Source organism: Pholcus phalangioides, unplaced genomic scaffold, assembly GCF_987345545.1.
Source record: "Pholcus phalangioides strain wild (caught in Gottingen) unplaced genomic scaffold, Ppha-v1.0 ptg000010l_1, whole genome shotgun sequence".
Lineage (NCBI taxonomy): Eukaryota > Metazoa > Arthropoda > Arachnida > Araneae > Pholcidae > Pholcus > Pholcus phalangioides.
The window spans coordinates 10,288,043-10,307,310 of NW_028301603.1; the positions used below are offsets into that span (position 1 = coordinate 10,288,043).

A 19,268-nucleotide genomic window follows, 5' to 3' on the forward strand; every position below is an offset into this window, starting at 1 on the left:
AATTAGTTGTGTACTCACAGGAATTTGGTTGCAAAGATTGAGAACTGATGCATGAATTTGATTGGTTTTCATTTTATTGAATCACAGTCATGGGTTATACAATCTTAAATATAAATACAAGATATACAGAAGACTGGATGTTGTGAAGATATTTATTATTTGAGATGTTAATTTTTTAAGGAAGGAAAAAACTCATCTCTGCCACTTAAATATAAATATCTAAATCGAATGTAATCAGATCAGATGAAATACATATACATGTTGAAACATGAAATGATAATGTTAACGGATGCAATGATCACAAAAAACTTTTAGATATGCTATGCTTTCATTGGAGGATACTGTAAAGTTCTTCATTATATGTTATGCTTTTTCAGTATATTAGAGGTCTTTAGCTTCAGTCAATCTTGATGAGATGTTACTTAGTTACTCTATAGCAGTGTTTCTTAACCTGGGGCCATTTGGCACTCACTGCGGTCTTGAGATGTTCCAAGGGGGCTATGGGTGAAAATCAGGTTGTGAAGGGAAGCCATGAACACAGGCTGTTAATGGAGGGTCACTCAGAGGGGTGTGAAAAAAAAAAATTCAGAAGTGAAGAAATAAAGCTTTTAAGTGAAATATGCATGAAGACTTTTCCGTTTCAGGAACCTGTCCTGGCAAATTTTAGTATTACCCAGAGAACATAATTTGAATATAATATAAAGCGGGCCAGTTATGAAACATTTCAAAATTGGTACAAAATCAACCAATCGGTGGTGAGATTATCATCTACGGTAAAATGTTTTTCACGATTATGAGTTTTATTTAAAAATAAATAATTGTGAAATGGTTCAAAATGTGATGAGCATGTGGTGCTGTACTGAGGGCCATCTTAAGAGCGTCAGTGGGGGCCCCAGGCCGAGCGTTTTTTAGGCCCTACCAAGTAAATTCTAGAAAATTTCAACCAAATCTCATTTTTGTGAGGCCCTCTTCTCTTGAGGCCTCTGGGTGGGCCCATGCATTAAGGCGGCACTGACTGTACCTATTGTTTGTATTTGGCGACTTCGAACACTTAAAGGCACAAATTATATAAGTAATTTTCATATCAGTTAATGTGTGGTCTGGCATTGAGTATATAATTTGGCATTTGTTACTTTTTGTGTTAAAAGTTTTGCTCCTGTTCTCATGGCACAGTGCCACCTACATGTGAAATTTTCATATTTTTTTTTGTCAAGTTTTTAAAATAGAGTTTAGATAATTATAAGTATTTGTAATGCTAACCGCATCCTCATATGGAATTGATTGACTTTTTTTTTCTTTTGGCTCACCCCATAAAAACTTGTCATAGTGATGGTTGCGAACCAAGGTATATTTAACGTAATTCACTATGGGGGGGGGGGGCCGTCGAAAGTCACAGCCCTGTTGGAAGTGGAGGGGAGGGGAGGGGCATAATTGGAAAATGGGTAGGTCATGAAAATTAGAACGGAAGGATGGCGGGAAAACCATAAATTCGCCTCTGGTCGCAAATAGGCGATATTTGGCGAGATGTCCCGATTTTGTCCCATTGAGATCTGGTCACCTCCCACAGGGATAGTTGGATGGTTAGTACTACATATATCCCATAATACATGTACCGGCAGTCCATCTAGGAAGTCTGTACTTATTTCCTTATGTGATGCACTGAAAAAAAACCCAAAAAAAAAAAAAAAACAATCGTTCAGTTCGCATTTGATTGGCTACGTTGGAAACTTGACGAATGTGGTGACTTTGCTGATTTTGTTCGGATGGAAGTACTGGTAGTACACAACCAGGATGAAGAGTCCCAGAACGAAGCTCGTCGCCGGCCCCGCGATGAGCGGCACCCGGAACCAGAACGATTCCCTGGCGGCCCACAGGAACCACATGACGAACAGCGCGACGTTCTCCGACCACACGACGGCGTAGTAGAAAGCGTACTTCCACCTCGTGGGCTCGTCCTTGACGTTCATGAAGCAGAAGACGTAGACGACGCCCATGACGCCGTTGAACACGACCTCATCGCAGGCCCGGGCCCTGCCGTCGTCCGTGGAACAGAACGTGGTCTTCATCCTCACAAGCCACAGCGTCATCACGCACCAGTGGGCTGCCACGACCACGAAGAACCAGTGGCGGTAGGCATGGGCGAACAGGGCCAGGGCGCAGACCCTGCACCCGATTATGCAGAAATAGCTCGAGAAGAGCATCGCCGTGCCCGTCGCAGTCATGTTCAGTTTAGAAGGCGTCGAGCGGCGCAAGGCCCTGTGGTAGGACGATAGGGCCAGCGAGAGAGTGATCACGGATGTGATTATGGCCACCAGTTGAGATTGCACTACAAATAAAATAAAAAAAAACACACACATAGTTAGGCGTATATTATTGCTAAAGTCTGTTACGTCACAGTTATAGGCCGGTCCTAGGAATTCTGTAGCCTGAGGCGAATACTATTTTGCTGCCCTTAACCCATTAGCTGCCACGATCCCCCATTTGGCGATTTTGGAATTTTACGTGCTCTACGTTTACAACTTTTTGTGCATGTATATGTTTGGTAAAAGCCCGAAATGAATACGTTTTCAAGAGTATTTCGGGCTTTTACCAACTCGACTTGGTAAAACCTAGGTTTTACCACTCTTCGGGCTTTTACCGTAACATATACATACTTCTCGGCATGACCCCACAAGGGCATGGCTGACAGAGGTCGAAACGATTCTTATCACTTTGATTTTTCACACTATAAGTTAACCACAGAGGGGTTAACCTCCCTGAAAATCTGGATTATGGGCTCGCTATGTATTCCAGCCTAGGGGCCTTGCTGTAGGATGTGGGAGCCTCTCAGTACATACACATAACTTGGTCCCGATGGGTCAAATGGGTCCCGATGTATATTTGCAAGAGATAAATGAAAACTTGAACCAAAATCGTAAACGACTTCCGTAACACAAAAACGTAACAGATTTCAGTCACTCAAAAAACGTAACAGATTTCAGTCACTCAAAAAACGTAACAGATTTCAGTCACTCAAAAAACGTAACAGATTTCAGTCACTCAAAAAACGTAACAGATTTCAGTCACTCAAAAAACGTAACAGATTTCAGTCACTCAAAAAACGTCACCGACTTCCGTTACATAAAATCGTCACTAATTTCTGTTGTACCAGGCCCTTTTCGAGTTTGTGATTTTATATTATAGAGTAGATTATACGCGTTGCAATTCGATAACTTCGACCATTTTTCGAATTTTTTATTGCTGTTTTTGTTCAATTAATGTAAATTAATAGAAGTAATCAAGTAGGCCTACTGGAATTGCATGACCCCCCACAAGGGTGGGGCTGACAGGCAGGATCGTCGTAATACCATCATGGGTCCCAGAGTCAAGGGATTTTTTAGAGGCTCTGCTTGAAAAATTCTGGAAAAATTCAACAACGTCTCCTTTTTTGAGGCACTTCTTCTCTTGAGGCCATACGGGCACGGCCCGGGAGGGGGGCATGCGTTAAGACGGCACTGCCTAAAGGTTTGCACCAGGCGTTCTACTTTTTCAGTTTTACATCTGGTAGACCACGTAACCCGTATTTTCACTATTTGTTCGATCATCCATATTGTCCGAATGTTTTTGTGGAAAGAAATAATAATTTTTTTCTACATAAAATCGATTGTTGCAAACGTACGAATTTTGTTACCGAAATTTTCGTCTCATAAAAAAACTAATTTATGCTAAAAAATACTACACTCCCTCTTTCTTTTTTCATCACCTCATGAGTTGCTTGAAATTTCGAGATTAGGTGGCAGCACCAACAATATATGAATCAAGCCTCGGAATCTCTGTCGTCTGCTTCTCTCCAGGTTACTTGTTTTGGACGTTTCCTTGTGTCCTGAAAAAATGACTGAACTGGCAGTTTGAACTTCCAGTTCTGTTTCTGAGCTTACCTGGTAGGGAACCGAACAAATCTTCTGTCGTCTGCTCATTAAGGGGTTCTTTGTTTTGGACGTCTCCTTATGCTCAAATAAAATAATTGAACTTTCAGTTTGAATTTTCAGTTCAGTTTATGAGCTTTGTTTATAAGGAACTGAGCCGAATAAAGAATATGTTTTTTTTAATTTAAACTTCATTATCACCACATGAGTCACTTTTAAATTTGAGACTAGATGGCAGCACATTACTATAAAGTGGAGTGTGGAAAAATTCACTTTTTACGATCTTACCTGTCGCCTGTTTGTGTGGAGGTCCTTTGTTTTGGATGTCTTCTTGGATCTTGAAAAAATTACTGAACTGGAAGTTTGATCTTATTATTTTTTTCATTAATGCTGGAATCATTTATTTCATTAATGCTGAAATTATTTTTTTCATTGATTCTGAAAAATTATATCTTCATTAATTCTAGAATTATCTCTTTCATTAATTTTGGAACTATCTCTTTCATTGATTCTGAAATTATTTCTTTCATTAAATGAATAGTTCGAATGAATGAACGAAGTGTTCAAAATTTTCAAGGAGATGGATAGGATGGACCATGAGTTATTAGTACACCGCCAATCGACTGCTTTTACAAGGGGACACTAGTATCGATTGGTGAGGGACAATGAGAGGTTATGGATATGGTGTATAGGGATATATATAGAGGATATGGTGTCGCAGGGAATTTTTCTCTAATAGGGTTGTTAATAAATGGAATAGCTTACCCCCGGAAGTAGTAGATTGTAACACAATTGACACGTTTAAAAAGAAATACGATAAACATGTTGGGGTAAATCGAGAAGCTCTATCCATACTTAGATTAAGACAACCATAAGTATTCTTTATGGGCGTTGTATAATATTTTATCACGTGTATAATGTTGTTTATAATTTGTGTTAATTGGATTTTTAATTGGGTTGCTGTATTTTTGAAATACATGACATCCATATTTTTATGGGCATCTTTTTCTCAGCCACCTCGTTGGACATTTTGCCTGTTGTGGCGTTGTATTTGTATTTGTATAGCAGAACGCCTCCGCGTGAAGTTTTGACGTCACTGAAGTCATCCATTTCACCTGTAGCCATTGGATATAGCAGTCCAACATATGAGAAATCTGCAAATGACAGTGCCTCCACTCTACTTCAGTGTCTCCCGCCACAGTGCGTGAAATAAGGAAGGCGGGGTCGTGTCTCCAGTGGTGTAGATGGTAGCATGCTTGTGCCCGGTATGCAAGAGGGCCTGGGTTCGAGTCCCGGAGGAGACAGGATGACTTTTCTTTCCGAGTTCACCTCAGCATAATATCCAGAAAATAAAATGTTTCCATGATGTTGATTGTTGGGACGGCAGTATAGGGACACACTTTTTATTTGGGATTAAAACATTTGTTTGAGTACGTACTGTGTTGAACAGGCTCATTATTATCAAGGGTTTCACGAAAAACTGTTGGAAAAAAGTTGGAAAATCCTGATACAAGGAACAAATTTAGGGTATACAGAAATGGGCAATCAGAACATTCCGGAGTCGAAACAGCACCACACTGGAGAGACTTTTAGTATGGTGTTGGCTGAAAGAGGCATTTTTCGGAAGATGAACGAGAAACACAATCAACTTATGCTATGGATTCGACTAAAGAAAGGGAAGTCAACGGGGAAAATGTTAAAGAGTAATGTTGGGAATAGTGCGAGTTTGAGGCCATTCAAGTATTACGTAAGCAGATTTTTAGGCATTTTTGACCCCCCCCCCTCTCCCAGTCAGCAAAATTTCGTGAGCAGCTTAGAATATTTCATATCTTTAAAAAGGGTGGTTGATGACGTAAGCAACCTTCAACCCCCCCTCCCTGTCATCAAAAGTCAGCAAATCCGAAACACCCTCCCCGATGCTGACGTAATACTTGAATGACCCCTTTACGTATGTAAGCCCTCTGGTTACCTCCACTTGTCCGCTCTTTTCGCTTGTTTTGTTTTCCCCTTTTGTATCAGTGCGTTCTGTTCGTTCGAAGAGTGATGGTAACTCGTGGAAAATTTCCCATATCCGTGGAAAAAATTGCTCCACATGGGAAATTTCTTGGCGTTTGTGGGAAATTTTGAGTTCATCAAACTGAAGAATTTTTATTGAAAGATATAAATAAATGCAAAACAAATGCTTTTCTATACAGTGTAAAATACTTCACCGCATATTTCCCCTGATTGATGGCAGGACAATTTCCGGAATGTATGGGAAAAATTTAGTCAAAAGGGACATTTTTTCAAGGGAAATTTTGCTCGACAAGGTTACCATCATTGCGTTCGACGCTAACGCATATCTCGCTTGTATATTAGGGGCCGTTCAAGTATTACGTCAGCAAATTTTTATCTCCTCCCCCATTGTCAGCAAAATTTCGTCAGCACTGCCACCATACCTCCTATTGGTAAGATCAGAAACGTACGCGAGAGGGAGGGGGGCCTAAAGGGCTCATGCGCCTCCCCTCAGACGAAAATTATTATTTTTTAATGTCAAAAGCATTTAAAAAAAATATTTCGAAAGAAAATACCTTTATGTGTAATTAAAATAGATTTCTGTTAATTCCAATGCTATTTGAAGGGTAAGAACTCAAAATTCCTCTTTAAGAAATTCATTGCGACCCACCCTTTAAGCCATGTATGGTAAACCCTGGACCGGCGGACCAAATGTGGCCCTGAAGGTTATCTGATGTGGCTTGCCCCCCACCCCCAAACCCAATTTTGTAAAAATGAACTAAGCGGCACATGAACTAAGTGGAACGGAACTAAGCACGGCTTAAATGACCCGTGGCACAATTCCAGAGCATTTAAGTGGCCCGTGGCACATTTTCAGATCACTTAAGTAGGCCCGTGGCACATTTTCAGATCACTTAAGTAGGCCCGTGGCACATTCAAAGATCACTTAAGTAGGCCCGTGGCACATTCAAAGATCACTTAAGTAGGCCCGTGGCACATTCAAAGATCACTTAAGTAATCCGCGACACAGTTCCAGAACACTTGAACGATCCGTGGCACGTCTAGAGAGCCCTTGAGCTACATGGCAGAATTTTAGAGCACTTAAGTGCCCCCCCCCTCCACAGTGTAGTTCTACATCACTCAAGTTACCCGCGGAACATTCCCAGGTTACTTAAGTGATCCGTTGCATAATTATGGATCAATTGAGTGATGCGTTGCACAGCTCCAGAGCACTTAAGCAGCCCGGACACATTTCCTGAGCACTTTTTACGTTTAGAGTCTAGGGGCCTCCTGCCCAGGATGTGGGGGGGGGGGTGCAAGGAAGGATCCGTGATAACTCTGCTAGGGACCCCTCCCCCACTCAGCATGGGCATGATCACAGTTATATGATATGATTATCCACTTACTGGCGCTCCTGCTCAGGGTCGAGTTCCTCTGCACGAGTATGTAAATTTCGAGCACGAGTTGGGGCGCAGACTTGGTGAAGCTCCCCACGAGCGACAAGAGGGAGGTGTCCCTCTCTTCTTGCAGAACCATCACCTTGTAGGCGTCTCGTTTCGTGTTGCCGAACTCCAGGCTGTCGAGTCCATAGACGAAAAGCTCCAGGCACCTGGAACAATGATAATGAATCGTACATAATAGTGTATTCAAATCCATCCCATCGATTCCCATTTCATTTCGTTGACTTAAAGCAGAGGATCCCCCCTAACGCGTACCCCTGTACGTACCCCTACATGATGGGCCATTGAGGGGTACGAGAAAAATAATCATCAGTGGCAGGGGAGGGACGAGTGAAGTGATAAAAAATATCATATGATTTTGGTACGGGGTCACGCCCGTTTCCTAAGCATTTCAAGGAGTCCACACACTCACTGTGCCTGTTTGGAAGTAAATAATCCTCCTACTTTCATTTCTAAAAATACCCAAGCTTCCTACGCATTTCTGCGAATACGCAAGCCTCTAACTCATTTCTACGGGTTCAGGCCTACTCATCTCGAGGAGTACGCACGCTCCGTGTGTATGTTTAGGGAGTATAATTGTCTTACGCATTTCTGTCTAGAAACACTCCTCCAACACATTGCGATGTTTTGAAAAACCTACGCATTTCAGGGAGGTATTCATTACCCGTATGCATGGTTACTGGGTAAGTTACCCACCTACGCATTTCTAGAAAAGCGCTAGTCTCCAAAGAATTGATTTGTACATACCTACTCATTTCAAGGGATTTGCACGCCCATTATGCATGTTTGAGGGGGAGGGGAGGGGTAAGTAATCCTCATACTCATTTCTAGAAATATGCAAGCCTTTAATAAATTGTGATGCTTTGAAAGACCTACGCATTCCCCGTATGCACGGTTAGTTAGTTAATCCTCCTGAGTATTTCTTGGAATACGCAAGCGTCCAAAAAATTGATGGGTACAGACTAAACGCATTTCAAGAAATACGCACGTCCCGTATGAGCCACGGATAACGTAGAGATCCGTAAAATGTCTCAGCCCCGGACCGTACTTAGAACCATCTCAAACTTGTTAAAGCCGTTTCTTATATTCCCGAATTGAGCTTGAGAAAGAAAAATCCCCCCCCCCATTTTTATGTGTCATGTATTTGATCAGAAGTTTGCAAAGTGATTTTCTGGGGGCCTCTACCTAGCTGTAGGTACCTGCCTATCGATTTAATCTCGAAAATAATAGTTGATGTCTGCTTTTGCTCAGGTGCGTATCCGGGGCGGAGCCGATAGAAACGACCGCCCCTTCTGAGAGCCAAATAATATGGGAAAATTTGTTTGTCCCTTAAAATATGGGAGGATTAAACGAAATTAAACAGCCCCCCCCCCGTCCCATTTCATCGCCCTTGATTCGCGCCTGGAGGGTGGAGAGGAAGACATCGAATTCACCCTTTTGCAAGACAGGAGAGGGGGCGTCAAAAAATTCATTTTCGACTATGCTGACCGAGCATATAATTAATTTTCCACCAATTGCAGGTTCGGTAACATAAAGATGCTATACCTGATCACGGGCCCCATCAGGAAGACGTGGAAAACCGCCCTGAGCACCCAGTGGACGGCGGACACCTCCCCGATGAGGGTTTTCTCTTCCTCCTTGTCGTGCAGGTACCACCTAATGGAGAAGGCGTTCACGATCAGCAGCGACGCGGCGAGCGGCACCACGAGCATCACGAACCACCAGAACTCGCCCTCCCTGTACTGGAAGTAGCAGACGCTGGCCGAGCTGAAGATGTCGACGACGTACATGACGGTCGAGAACATGACGCACAGACCGGACAGCACCGAGAAGACGTTCTCCTTCTCGGTAGAAGGCGTTATCTTGTCCAGTTCGCCCTCCGTGTAGTCCACGAAGTCCGAGCCCAGGAAACACACCTCGCTCTTCGGCACAGCCATTAGCCGGCGCCTTTCTGCGGAAGCAAAAAAATATAGAGGGATCATGAATTATTACTCTCACCCTTGCATAAAACACCACCAAATTTCAGCATTTCTACATTAAAATCGGCAATTTTAACAGTGATTTCTATGAGGATCACCCTTTTCCTGATCCTCAAAGCGATGCTGATGATGATTACGACGTCATTCAAAAAACCTCATTACTGGGAGTATTGAAAATGTGGCAAACCATTATAAAAAGGCATAAATGTTATACATATACTGACAGCCTTGAAGAAATGACAAACCATTGTAAAGGCATATACACGTCTTAAACGCATTGCTAGGGAACCACGGTAACCAAAGTAAACGTTCGGAAAGTGATTGTTGAGGCCCAAAAACCACTGTTGCCCGACAGTTTTTTGCCCATTTGGGGCATTTGCCCTGCTCTGACGAAATTCTAAAGTAGCCTATCGTTCAAGTCGGGTCCCATTTGGTATACAGTCAAACCTCGTTAGTGCGTCACCCGGTCAACACGTCACTCCACTTTTTGGAACTCCCAATTGTAATTGGCACAGCTATAGCTTACTCCGCTTAACGAGGCACACCGCTTACTAAGTCCTATTTTTGCTCTCCCAAGAGTGACTCATTAACGAGGTTTGACTGTATATGCAAAATTCGGCGACGATCGGTCTAAAATTGTAGATTTGTATAGAGAACATACACAGACAGACAGACAGACACATTTCGATTGTTTTCATCAATTCTTAAATTACTTGTTTGATTGGTTTTCATTAACTCTGGAATTATTTTTTTCGTTAATCCTGAATTTTCATTAACGCTGAAATTATTTCTTTCATTAATTTTGGAAAATCCTGAATTTTCATTAACTCTGTAGTTGTTTCTTTCAGTAATCCTGAACTTTCATTAAATTTCAAATCAATTCTTTCATTAAATACAAAACTATTTTTTTCATTAGTCCTGAATTTTTATTTAGTCTGAAATTATTCTTTCGATTAATTCTGTAATTATTACTTTCATTTACTCTGAAATCATTACTTTCATTAATTTTGAATGAGCAACCAAAAGAGTGACCTTGATAGTTTGTGACAAAACATAATGTGCAAGCATGTGAGTGACCATAAACGTTTCTGAGCATGAGAGTGCCCTAGATCAGTGGTGCGCAAACTGTGGGTCGTGATCCCGCCTGGGGGGGGGGGGGCACGACAGATTCTCCAAAATAAAAATTTCCAAATAAGAAGTTCATTTTTATTTAAAAACTAGCTATAATACCCGGCGCCGTCCGGGTTTTCTTCTATGAGGATTTTTGCATCAAGTGATATCTCCCTCTTTCTTTGAGGGACATGCAAACCGTGTCTAAGTTAACTAATATGGCGACTTCCTGCGCGACTCATGAAAGAAACAAATCTAGATTTAAAGAAACGATTTTTTTTCATATTTTAAGGGATGCTAGATACTTCGATTCCCCCCCCCCCCACCCCCTCGAACTTGTGGAATTTCTTCGATGTACTTTACGGGCCCATAATTAATTTTAAAGCAACCTGAACTATATGAATTTATGCAGTTGAATATTAAAAGACAATACGGAGACATTAATTTTCATGTTTGAGAAGATATAAATGAAAAGTTGAAATCAATGTTATAATGCCTGGATATCCAACTCGAAAGTAGGTCCAGCTAATTACTTAATATTTAATCTCCTGGGCTTCGTGTATCTCTAAGCGAACTCAATATTTCAAAAATCGAGATTTCAATACAATTTTTTAAATTATTGATGTGGCAGGAAACACCCCCCCCCCACTAAATTTCCACATCTCTACAGTAAAAATCGGCAATTTTAACACTGATTTCTATGGGAATCATCCTTTGCCTGACCCTTAAACTGATGCTGATGATGATTATGGCATCTATTCAAAAAGTCTCATCACTGGGAGGATTGAAAAAGTGGCAAACCATTATAAAGGCATAAACTATTATACATATACCGGCAGCGTTAAAGAAGTGACAAACCGTTGTAAAGGCATAAAACAGGTCTGGAACGCATTGCTAGGTAACCAAAGTAAACGTTCGGAAAGTGATTGTTGAGGCCGAAAAACCATTGTTGCCCGACAGCTTTTCGTCCATTTGGGGCATTTGCCCCGCTCTGACGAACTTTTAAAGTAGCCTATCGTTCAAGTCGGGTCCCATTTGGTCTATATGCAAAATTTGACGGCGATCGATCTAAAATTGTAGATTTGTATAAAGAACACACACACACAGAAAATCAATTTTATATATATAGACTAGCTATAATACCCGGCGTTGCCCGGGTTTTCTTCATTGAGGCTTTTTTGGATCACGTGATATCTCCCTCTTTCTTTGAGGGACATGTAAACCGTATCTAAGTTAACAATTATGGCGACTTCCGGTGCGACTCATGAAAGAAACAAATCTAGACTTGAAAGAAACGTAAAAAAATAAATATATATTTTTTCTTTTTCAAAAGGGTGCTAGGTATTTCGATTTCCCCCTTTGAACTTCAAGTTATCCATGTCTGCATGTTTCTGCTTCAAAAAATGCTTAATTAAAGCTGTGGAATTTCTTCGATGTACTTTTTACGGGCCCACAATTAATCTTAAAAAGTACATCCTAAAGTATATGCGTGAATTTTATGCAGTTGAATATTAAAAGACAATACGGAGACATTCATTTTCATGCTTGAGAAGATATAAATAAAAAACTGAAATCAATGTTATATTGCCTGGATATCCAACTCAAAAGTACGGGGGGGGGGGGTCCGGCTAATTTCATAATTACTTCATATTTAATATCTCCTGGGCTTTGTATATCTCTAAGCAAACTCAATATTTCAAAAATCGAGAATTCTATAAAATTTTTAAAATTATTTAAACCTTCACTAAATTTACGCATTTATACAGTAAAATCGGCAATTTTAACACTGATTTCTATGGGGGATCATCCTTTGCCTGACCTTCAAAGTGATGCTGATGATGATTCTGACGACTATTGAAAACAGTGGCAAACCATTATAAAGGCATAAACTATTATACATACACACACACACTGGCAGCGTTAAAGAAGTGACAAACCGATGTAAAGGCATATACACGTCTGAAACGCATTGCTAGGGAACCACGGTAACCAAAGTAAACCTTCGGAAAGTGATTGTTGAGGCCCAAAAACCATTGTTGCCCGACAGTTTTTTGCCCGTTTGGAGCATTTGCCCTGCTCTTACGAAATTCTAAAGTAGCCTATCGTTCAAGTCGGGTCCCATTTGGTATACAGTCAAACCTCGTTAGTGGGTCACCCTGTCAACACGTCACTCCGCTTTTTGGAACTCCCAATTGTAATTGGCACAGCTATGGCTTACTCCGCTTAACGAGTCGCACCGCTTACTAAGTCCTATTTTTGCTCTCCCAAGAGTGACTCATTAACGAGGTTTGAGACTGTATATGCAAAATTTGGCGACGATCGGTCTAAAATTGTAGATTTGTATAGAAAACACACACGCACACACACACACACACACACACACACACACACACAGACAGACCAAAAATTAATTTTATATACATGTATATAGATTGACACATTCCCCACAGATGTTTTTTTTTCGGTAATGTTTCGAGATGAATTTACACGTACGTGATTTTTTTAATTAAAATAAAATCAAAATTCCGCCGCTGCTGCCACATGTTGGCGAAAATTCAAACTCAGGTTCAATGGCTGTGAAGAAGTTATCGGATATAAATATATGAGTCCCAGGGCTGTAACTAGGCTGGGGAAACCAGGGCACTGTCCCGGGAGGGGGGGGGGGAGTATCACAAAAAATTTACATTTATTTTGCGTAATTTTTTCTTTTTTAAGGGGGCCCTCAAGAATATATCTGCCCCCGGGCCCCTAGAATATACGCTACGGCCCTGCTCTTTTGGTCGCACGCTGACGTGGGACTCTCGATGTCGTTGCTCACATGCTTGCGCACTCCCTAGGCCACTATTTTGGTCACCCACGTACTTGGGCAAAAGGCCATTCTTTTGGTTGCTCACATGCTTCCAAATTCTACATGTCACTATTCTGATCGTCCCTAGGCAGTAGGGATGGTTCAAGCTTACCTGCCACCCTGGTGCAAAGTCTCATGTGCTGCTCCTCAAGATGACCCTGGCGGGTGGCTGACAGAGCATTAGCGTAGGTGACCCTGGGATAAACCTGATTTTCGTTTAATAGAACGCCGGGCATTATTGTTTACCGAACAAAATTTACGTGACCATACGTCTCGCCTTTAAAGAAACTGTCTCCGCATTTTGATCCAGGATTATTTCGCCATTCTTAATTACGCCAGATAACTCAATATACATACAGCTCTTATTGGTAAGCCATCATTATGCCATGGCTCTCATAACCTGCAGCAGAGGACCCATTGTCGGATATAGACTTGGAAGTCTGGGAGGGCACGATGGTGATGATGTCAATTCATATATGCATATATACATTAGATCAGTCGACTCCACCTTTGACGCTGGGGGGCAATGCCCCCCCCCCGTATCTCCACCCATGAGAGGACCCTAGGCTGGAACCTCGGGAGGGCCCTCGATGGTGAATTTCTAGTGCGAAACAACAAAAAATGACAAGAATCGTCCCCGGAGCACTGTCAGCCCTACCTTTGTGACGGGGGGGGGGGGGGAATCATGATCATGATCATTACCAGGGCCACAACCAGCAAGAAAAATTTACTCTGTCATTCATTGCCAGTATCAATTTTAATCGCTTCTCCCCGTAATTTTGTAACGGGGGAAAGAGTAAATTCTGCACCTTTCGTGGTTCAGCATCCGGGGCTCCAGGTCCTTCTGCCCTAGTTGCGGTCCTGATAATTACTTATACTGTAAAGAAGAAGACGCATAACACACGAGGCAACTTTTCATTAAGAAATTCATTCGAAATTCGTTTCTCACGTTCCAGAGTACATTCTTGTTCCTGGTATAGAAATTTTCAAAAAAAATTTCAGTCGCTAACTAAAGCCTAAGCTGCCACCGCCTCCTCCTTACAACCTGTCGTCCGGGCGCACCGCATCCCCCTTGCACCCTCGCTTTAAGCCGCCCCTGCCAGGCAGATGCACGATTTTGCTGCCTTTCCTCTCTCATTCTAATACAATTTTTTATTCCCCACTCACGCCCCGAATTCACCGCCCTAGGCTATAGCCCGCTTAACCCCCCCCCCCCACCCGCTGTAAATGAATGAACATGCCTTTGCGTGAGGACCATAGTCCGTTGACGCTGGTATCTCCGCCCATGGTGAGGACCACATCGAGGGTGCTACAATATAATTTTTTTTGGAGGGAATACAATTATATTGAAAGCAGGTGCTGCTGCTGCTGACGACAGAACTCCATCGGAAATTTTTTTATGTGCTTGCGCCTTTGTACGTACCAGAGATTTTATAATCACGAGGCCCACGACCCTCTCTCTTATACCCACCACATAATATAATAATAATAATAATGACGATAATAATAATAATTTTGCACATACCTAGATGCTTCATTTTGTCAAATTAACAAAAGTCCTGTCTCAGTTATATTTTTCCGTAGATTAATCCTTCCTAAGGGATTTTTATAACTAAATTTCTCTCCCTCACATATTTTTTATTTGTCCTAAAGGATGACGAGCTCGTAAATGAAATGAGGAGGTGAAAAGAAATTGCATGTGTATATACAGTACAAAAAACTAACGGCTAGGCCGGTGACGTATAGCGATAATTGCGCATATCTGAATAAAAACCTGATAAATAGGGGAATTGTACGTGAAAAGCCTCTCTTTGTTTTTCTCTCTCTTTCACACTGCTTTTTTTTTTATTATCATTCTTGTATATCGTGTTATCTGACAATATCCAAAAGTGGGAAGAGGGAAGGCTTTCATATTTTTTTGTTGTTGTTTTGTTTTTGTCCAACACAAACACACACGAAACAGGCGCCATTACCCAAATTATTTGTTTTGTGTTGTCGAAATGGCGCCGTAGGTCAAAGTTTGTTGATTCATGATTGATTCGGTCGGGACATGCTTTCAGCTCTTTATTTAGTTCGAATGTTTACCCTTCGATAATTATCGGGATAACACGGATATTCGCTACTGGTTTGGGGAAAGGGGGTGATAAGGGTGGCGCATGGTTCCTCTACACATAAGGGTGGTGAGGCTGACGGGTCTCAAGGCCAGGGGGGGGGGGCCCGATTTTTTTATAATTTTTTTGTTTCATTTTCACACTATAAAAGTCACCATGGCAAGACCCGTGAAAATTCTGGCGAGGTAAGGGTGGGGGTGGGGGGACCGCCAAAGGCCGCCCTGCTGCTACTGGATGTGGGAGCCGTGGGCTGGTGAATTACACGTTTTTTCCAATCAGATGACTGATAGGAATTGGATAATTTGTTTATCAAATTATTTTTCACATTATCTGTATACTTATGCAATACAAAAATAATAATGCTCTATCGACGCAACATTTACGTAAGTAGTTTGCGCAGTGAGCTTGAGCGACGTTTTGACAACGTTGAATATCATCATTTAAGTTTAGCAGTTGCCATCGGCAATGGTTTTTGCAAATTGTGAAAATTCACACTCTTCTTCAAATATCATGGGTCAGCGCCCAACAAAAATTTGGACCCGTTTTTCGGACCCTTCACAAAATTCCGGATCTAAAAAACGCGGACCCTTTACAAAATTCTGGAGAACTTTCAACAAACTTAACGTTAGCTTCACAACACATACACATTTTCCAATATGGCCAGGTCTTCTTTGACCACCCGCTAAAATCTCTTCATTGAGACAGAGCGGTGGGCCCTGGTGTGATTAGGAGGAGGAGATATGAGGATTCCTTAACCCCATTATTGTAACACCAAAAAACATATTCCGTGGCATGAGTGAGAAGGTGGAGTTTGACTTGACTATCACCCCCCCCCCCGGTTCACTTGATTTGAACTTTATTTTTATCATTCAGGGTTTTATGCATCTGTGGTCTATTGACCATACTCTGGAATGAATCATGGTAAGAGGACCCCCGAAAATTCTGTATATCTACTCAGGGGCGTCGGAAATGCTTTATACCAGTGAGTGCTCGACTTGAGTTTTACGAACGATATTTTCATTTTTTAAATTACATTCTGAGGGTGCTCTGTTGCGTGATAGAAAATTTTGTGGGTGCTCCAGCACCTACAGCATCCCCGGCTGTGATGCCGCTGTATCCACTTATGATTAAAGTTCACTGTGAAATGTAAGTTTTAATATTTTGTTCCTATACTGAAAAACAATATACTCACATACTTACAAAACAATTCGTCAAATACTTCGTTAGAAATTAGAAAAAAAAATATCCAAAATCCAAAGTGTCCGCTAACTTTTGATTACGTAGTGTACGTTAAGCTAGCGCAGTGTTTCCCAAAATGGGCAATATCGACTCCTGGGGAGGGGGGGGGGGCGATGGAAGCTACAGGTCAGGGACGGCTTAAGTGAAAGTGCAAGGGGTGCGGCGCACCCGGGCGGCAGTTTTAAGAGGCGGTATTCTAGGCTTTTGTTGGACTTCTTTCATCGGTAAATTTTTTAAATTTTAAAATAATAAAAATTAACGAGACACCAGACGCTGTCACTATTTTCAGCCACTCCCGCCCATACCTAAGATGAAAAAACATGAGGGGAACAGACAAGGCACGGGCCATGATAGAAACAAGAATAGACTCACGCGGGGCAAGTGTGCATTTTGGTGCCCCGACCCGGTGATTTTTCAGGAGCGGTCAAATGAAGACAAGGGAAGAATTTGGGTTCTCAGTTGTCCAGGGCCTGTAGCACCAGTAGTTTAGTTTTATAGTAGTAGTAGCACCCTTGGTTTCTGCCCTGAAAATCTTGGAGTAGGTATTTTGGAGTGAGCAAGGTTCACCTGTATGTTGGAGATTTGAGATTAATTAAAAACATCAACCCAAAATCAAGGAAAACAAATGGATCATCAATACGAACGGTTATGTGGAAAAAGTTATTTGGCATAATTAAGAACAGTGAAACAACCGTGGACCAAAAAAACGGGCCAGCTACTTTCAAAGCGGTATTTTGGATAACAGTGTTGGGCGGCTATAGACGGATAAAAAAAAAATCAGGTTTATCTCAAAGTTCCCAGGCTGAAGCCCTGCCAGCTTTCCACTAGGGTCGTATTTAGGGGCGGCATATTAGGCTTTCCACCCGGGCGGCAGGTGAGCTCGAGCACTACCTCCTATATATGTATATAGGTAGTGGCTCGAGCCGCCCCTGCTACGGGTTAAACATAAGATCGTACGGGTCCGCTGGAGCTGGAGAACGATGAGAGAAAAAAATAATTCTGAAGAAGGAGCGATAGAACAAAAAATTTGTGAAACTATGAGCTAGTGCAGAGGCTGTCAACACATGGTCTACGGGCCACATTTGGCTTTCGGAATTTCTTGTCATGGCACGATAATTTTCAAAAAATGATTGAAAACATTCGAAAACGGTTGATGAGAGAAATAATTTCGGACGAAAACTCAAAATTAATGAAAGAAATAATTTTTAAATTTTTGAAACAAATAATTTTTAAATTTTTGAAACAAATAATTTTTAAATTTTTGAAACAAATAATACCTCAGAATTAGTGAAAAAAAACTTATAAATCAATGAAAGAAATAGTAGAAATAGTAGACATTTGAGGGAGGGGATTTTCAACAGAAAGTCCTTATCAGTTTTTTGATAAGGAATTTAAAGTTTGATAAGGTAAAAAATAGAATTACTTTTTGGGCCGTCCGGTGTGGCCGCACCTTACACACAGAGCCACAACTAAGAGAGAGCAGGGGGAGTCACGGGCGCTTGACTACGAAGGGCTCTGAGTATATACTTTTTCTCCGTTACAAATTACTGGGAGTGGGGCGCCAAAATAGATCCTGGCCCTAGTCGGCAAAGTATATTGTTGTTCTTAGTTGCGGCCCTGCTTACGCACCTACTTAATTCTGGGCCTGGGTATCTGGGACTTAATTGTGTGTGAATGTGTGGTTTTTTCGGTCTACGTACATGCGTTGAACCATTAGGAAAGTCGAGTGAGGGCAGAGACGGACCAGGGATTTGGGGCGCTGAAATGCATGGTTTCTCAGTCTGAGAGAGTACTGTACTTTGTTTTTAATTGATCATAGTGAGATGGGTAGAAAACCGGTGCCCGAGAGCGCAGGTTCCCTGTTCAAAGAGGGGCCTATAAATCATAAAAAAAACGTCAATAATTAAAAAAAATTATGTAGAATGTTGGGGGGGATTCAATTTTTTCCATGTTCTGGATGGGTGGGGGGGGGGGGATTGGAAACTCGCAGACGTATCCTTCGTTAACCTCCTCATTTTTATTCCCCGCAACTCAGGGAAACACTGATGTTCTTATCTGTAGAAAAATGGGGTGATGGATGGAGAGAAGAGATGACTTCCTAACAATGCTCTTCATTTTTTTCCATCACTACTATATAGACAACAAAAGAGAAAGCAAACTGCCGGAGGGTTAAAAGAAGAAAAAGAAGCTAGTGTGTGCGTATTTTTATCTTCATGGAAATCGGTTTACAGTATGCGCTGTATGCGCACTGCTCATCAACTCAAACCTTGAATTTTTTTTTCTCACCACTGTTGTTTACTATGTTTATTTTGCACGGTAATTTTTTAAAAGTACATTAAAGATTCTTTTCTATTAATATGTATCTAACTTTTCTAACTTGTTTCGGTGCTACCTATAATTTGGCGCCCTGTGCAATTGCACAAGTTACACCCTCCTAAGACCGCTACTGCGTGTTTGACATGACACGAAGTGTGCGTTTGTAGATGTGAATCCACCCTAAATCTCCAATTATTGAGAAAAACTACACTATATTACATCCAAATTTTAGTTTTTGAGTAAATTAATACGATAAGAAACAATTTCATTGATAAATAAAATACTATTGCAAACAGACAATTAAT

General features: G+C 41.5%; 1 protein-coding gene across 1 annotated transcript; it reads right to left on the bottom strand.

Annotated features, from left to right (window-relative positions):
• Positions 1-59: 59 nt before the first annotated feature.
• On the bottom strand, positions 60-15,102 carry LOC149080896 (XK-related protein 4-like). The gene is made up of 4 exons (XM_089237569.1): positions 14,823-15,102; positions 8,906-9,311; positions 7,307-7,509; positions 60-2,326 (listed from the first exon to the last, which is right to left on the bottom strand). Exons 1-4 carry the CDS (start codon positions 14,833-14,835, stop codon positions 1,716-1,718), a joined length of 1,233 nt encoding a protein of 410 aa, XP_089093695.1. The 5' UTR covers positions 14,836-15,102; the 3' UTR covers positions 60-1,715.
• Between the last annotated feature and the right edge of the window lie 4,166 nt (positions 15,103-19,268).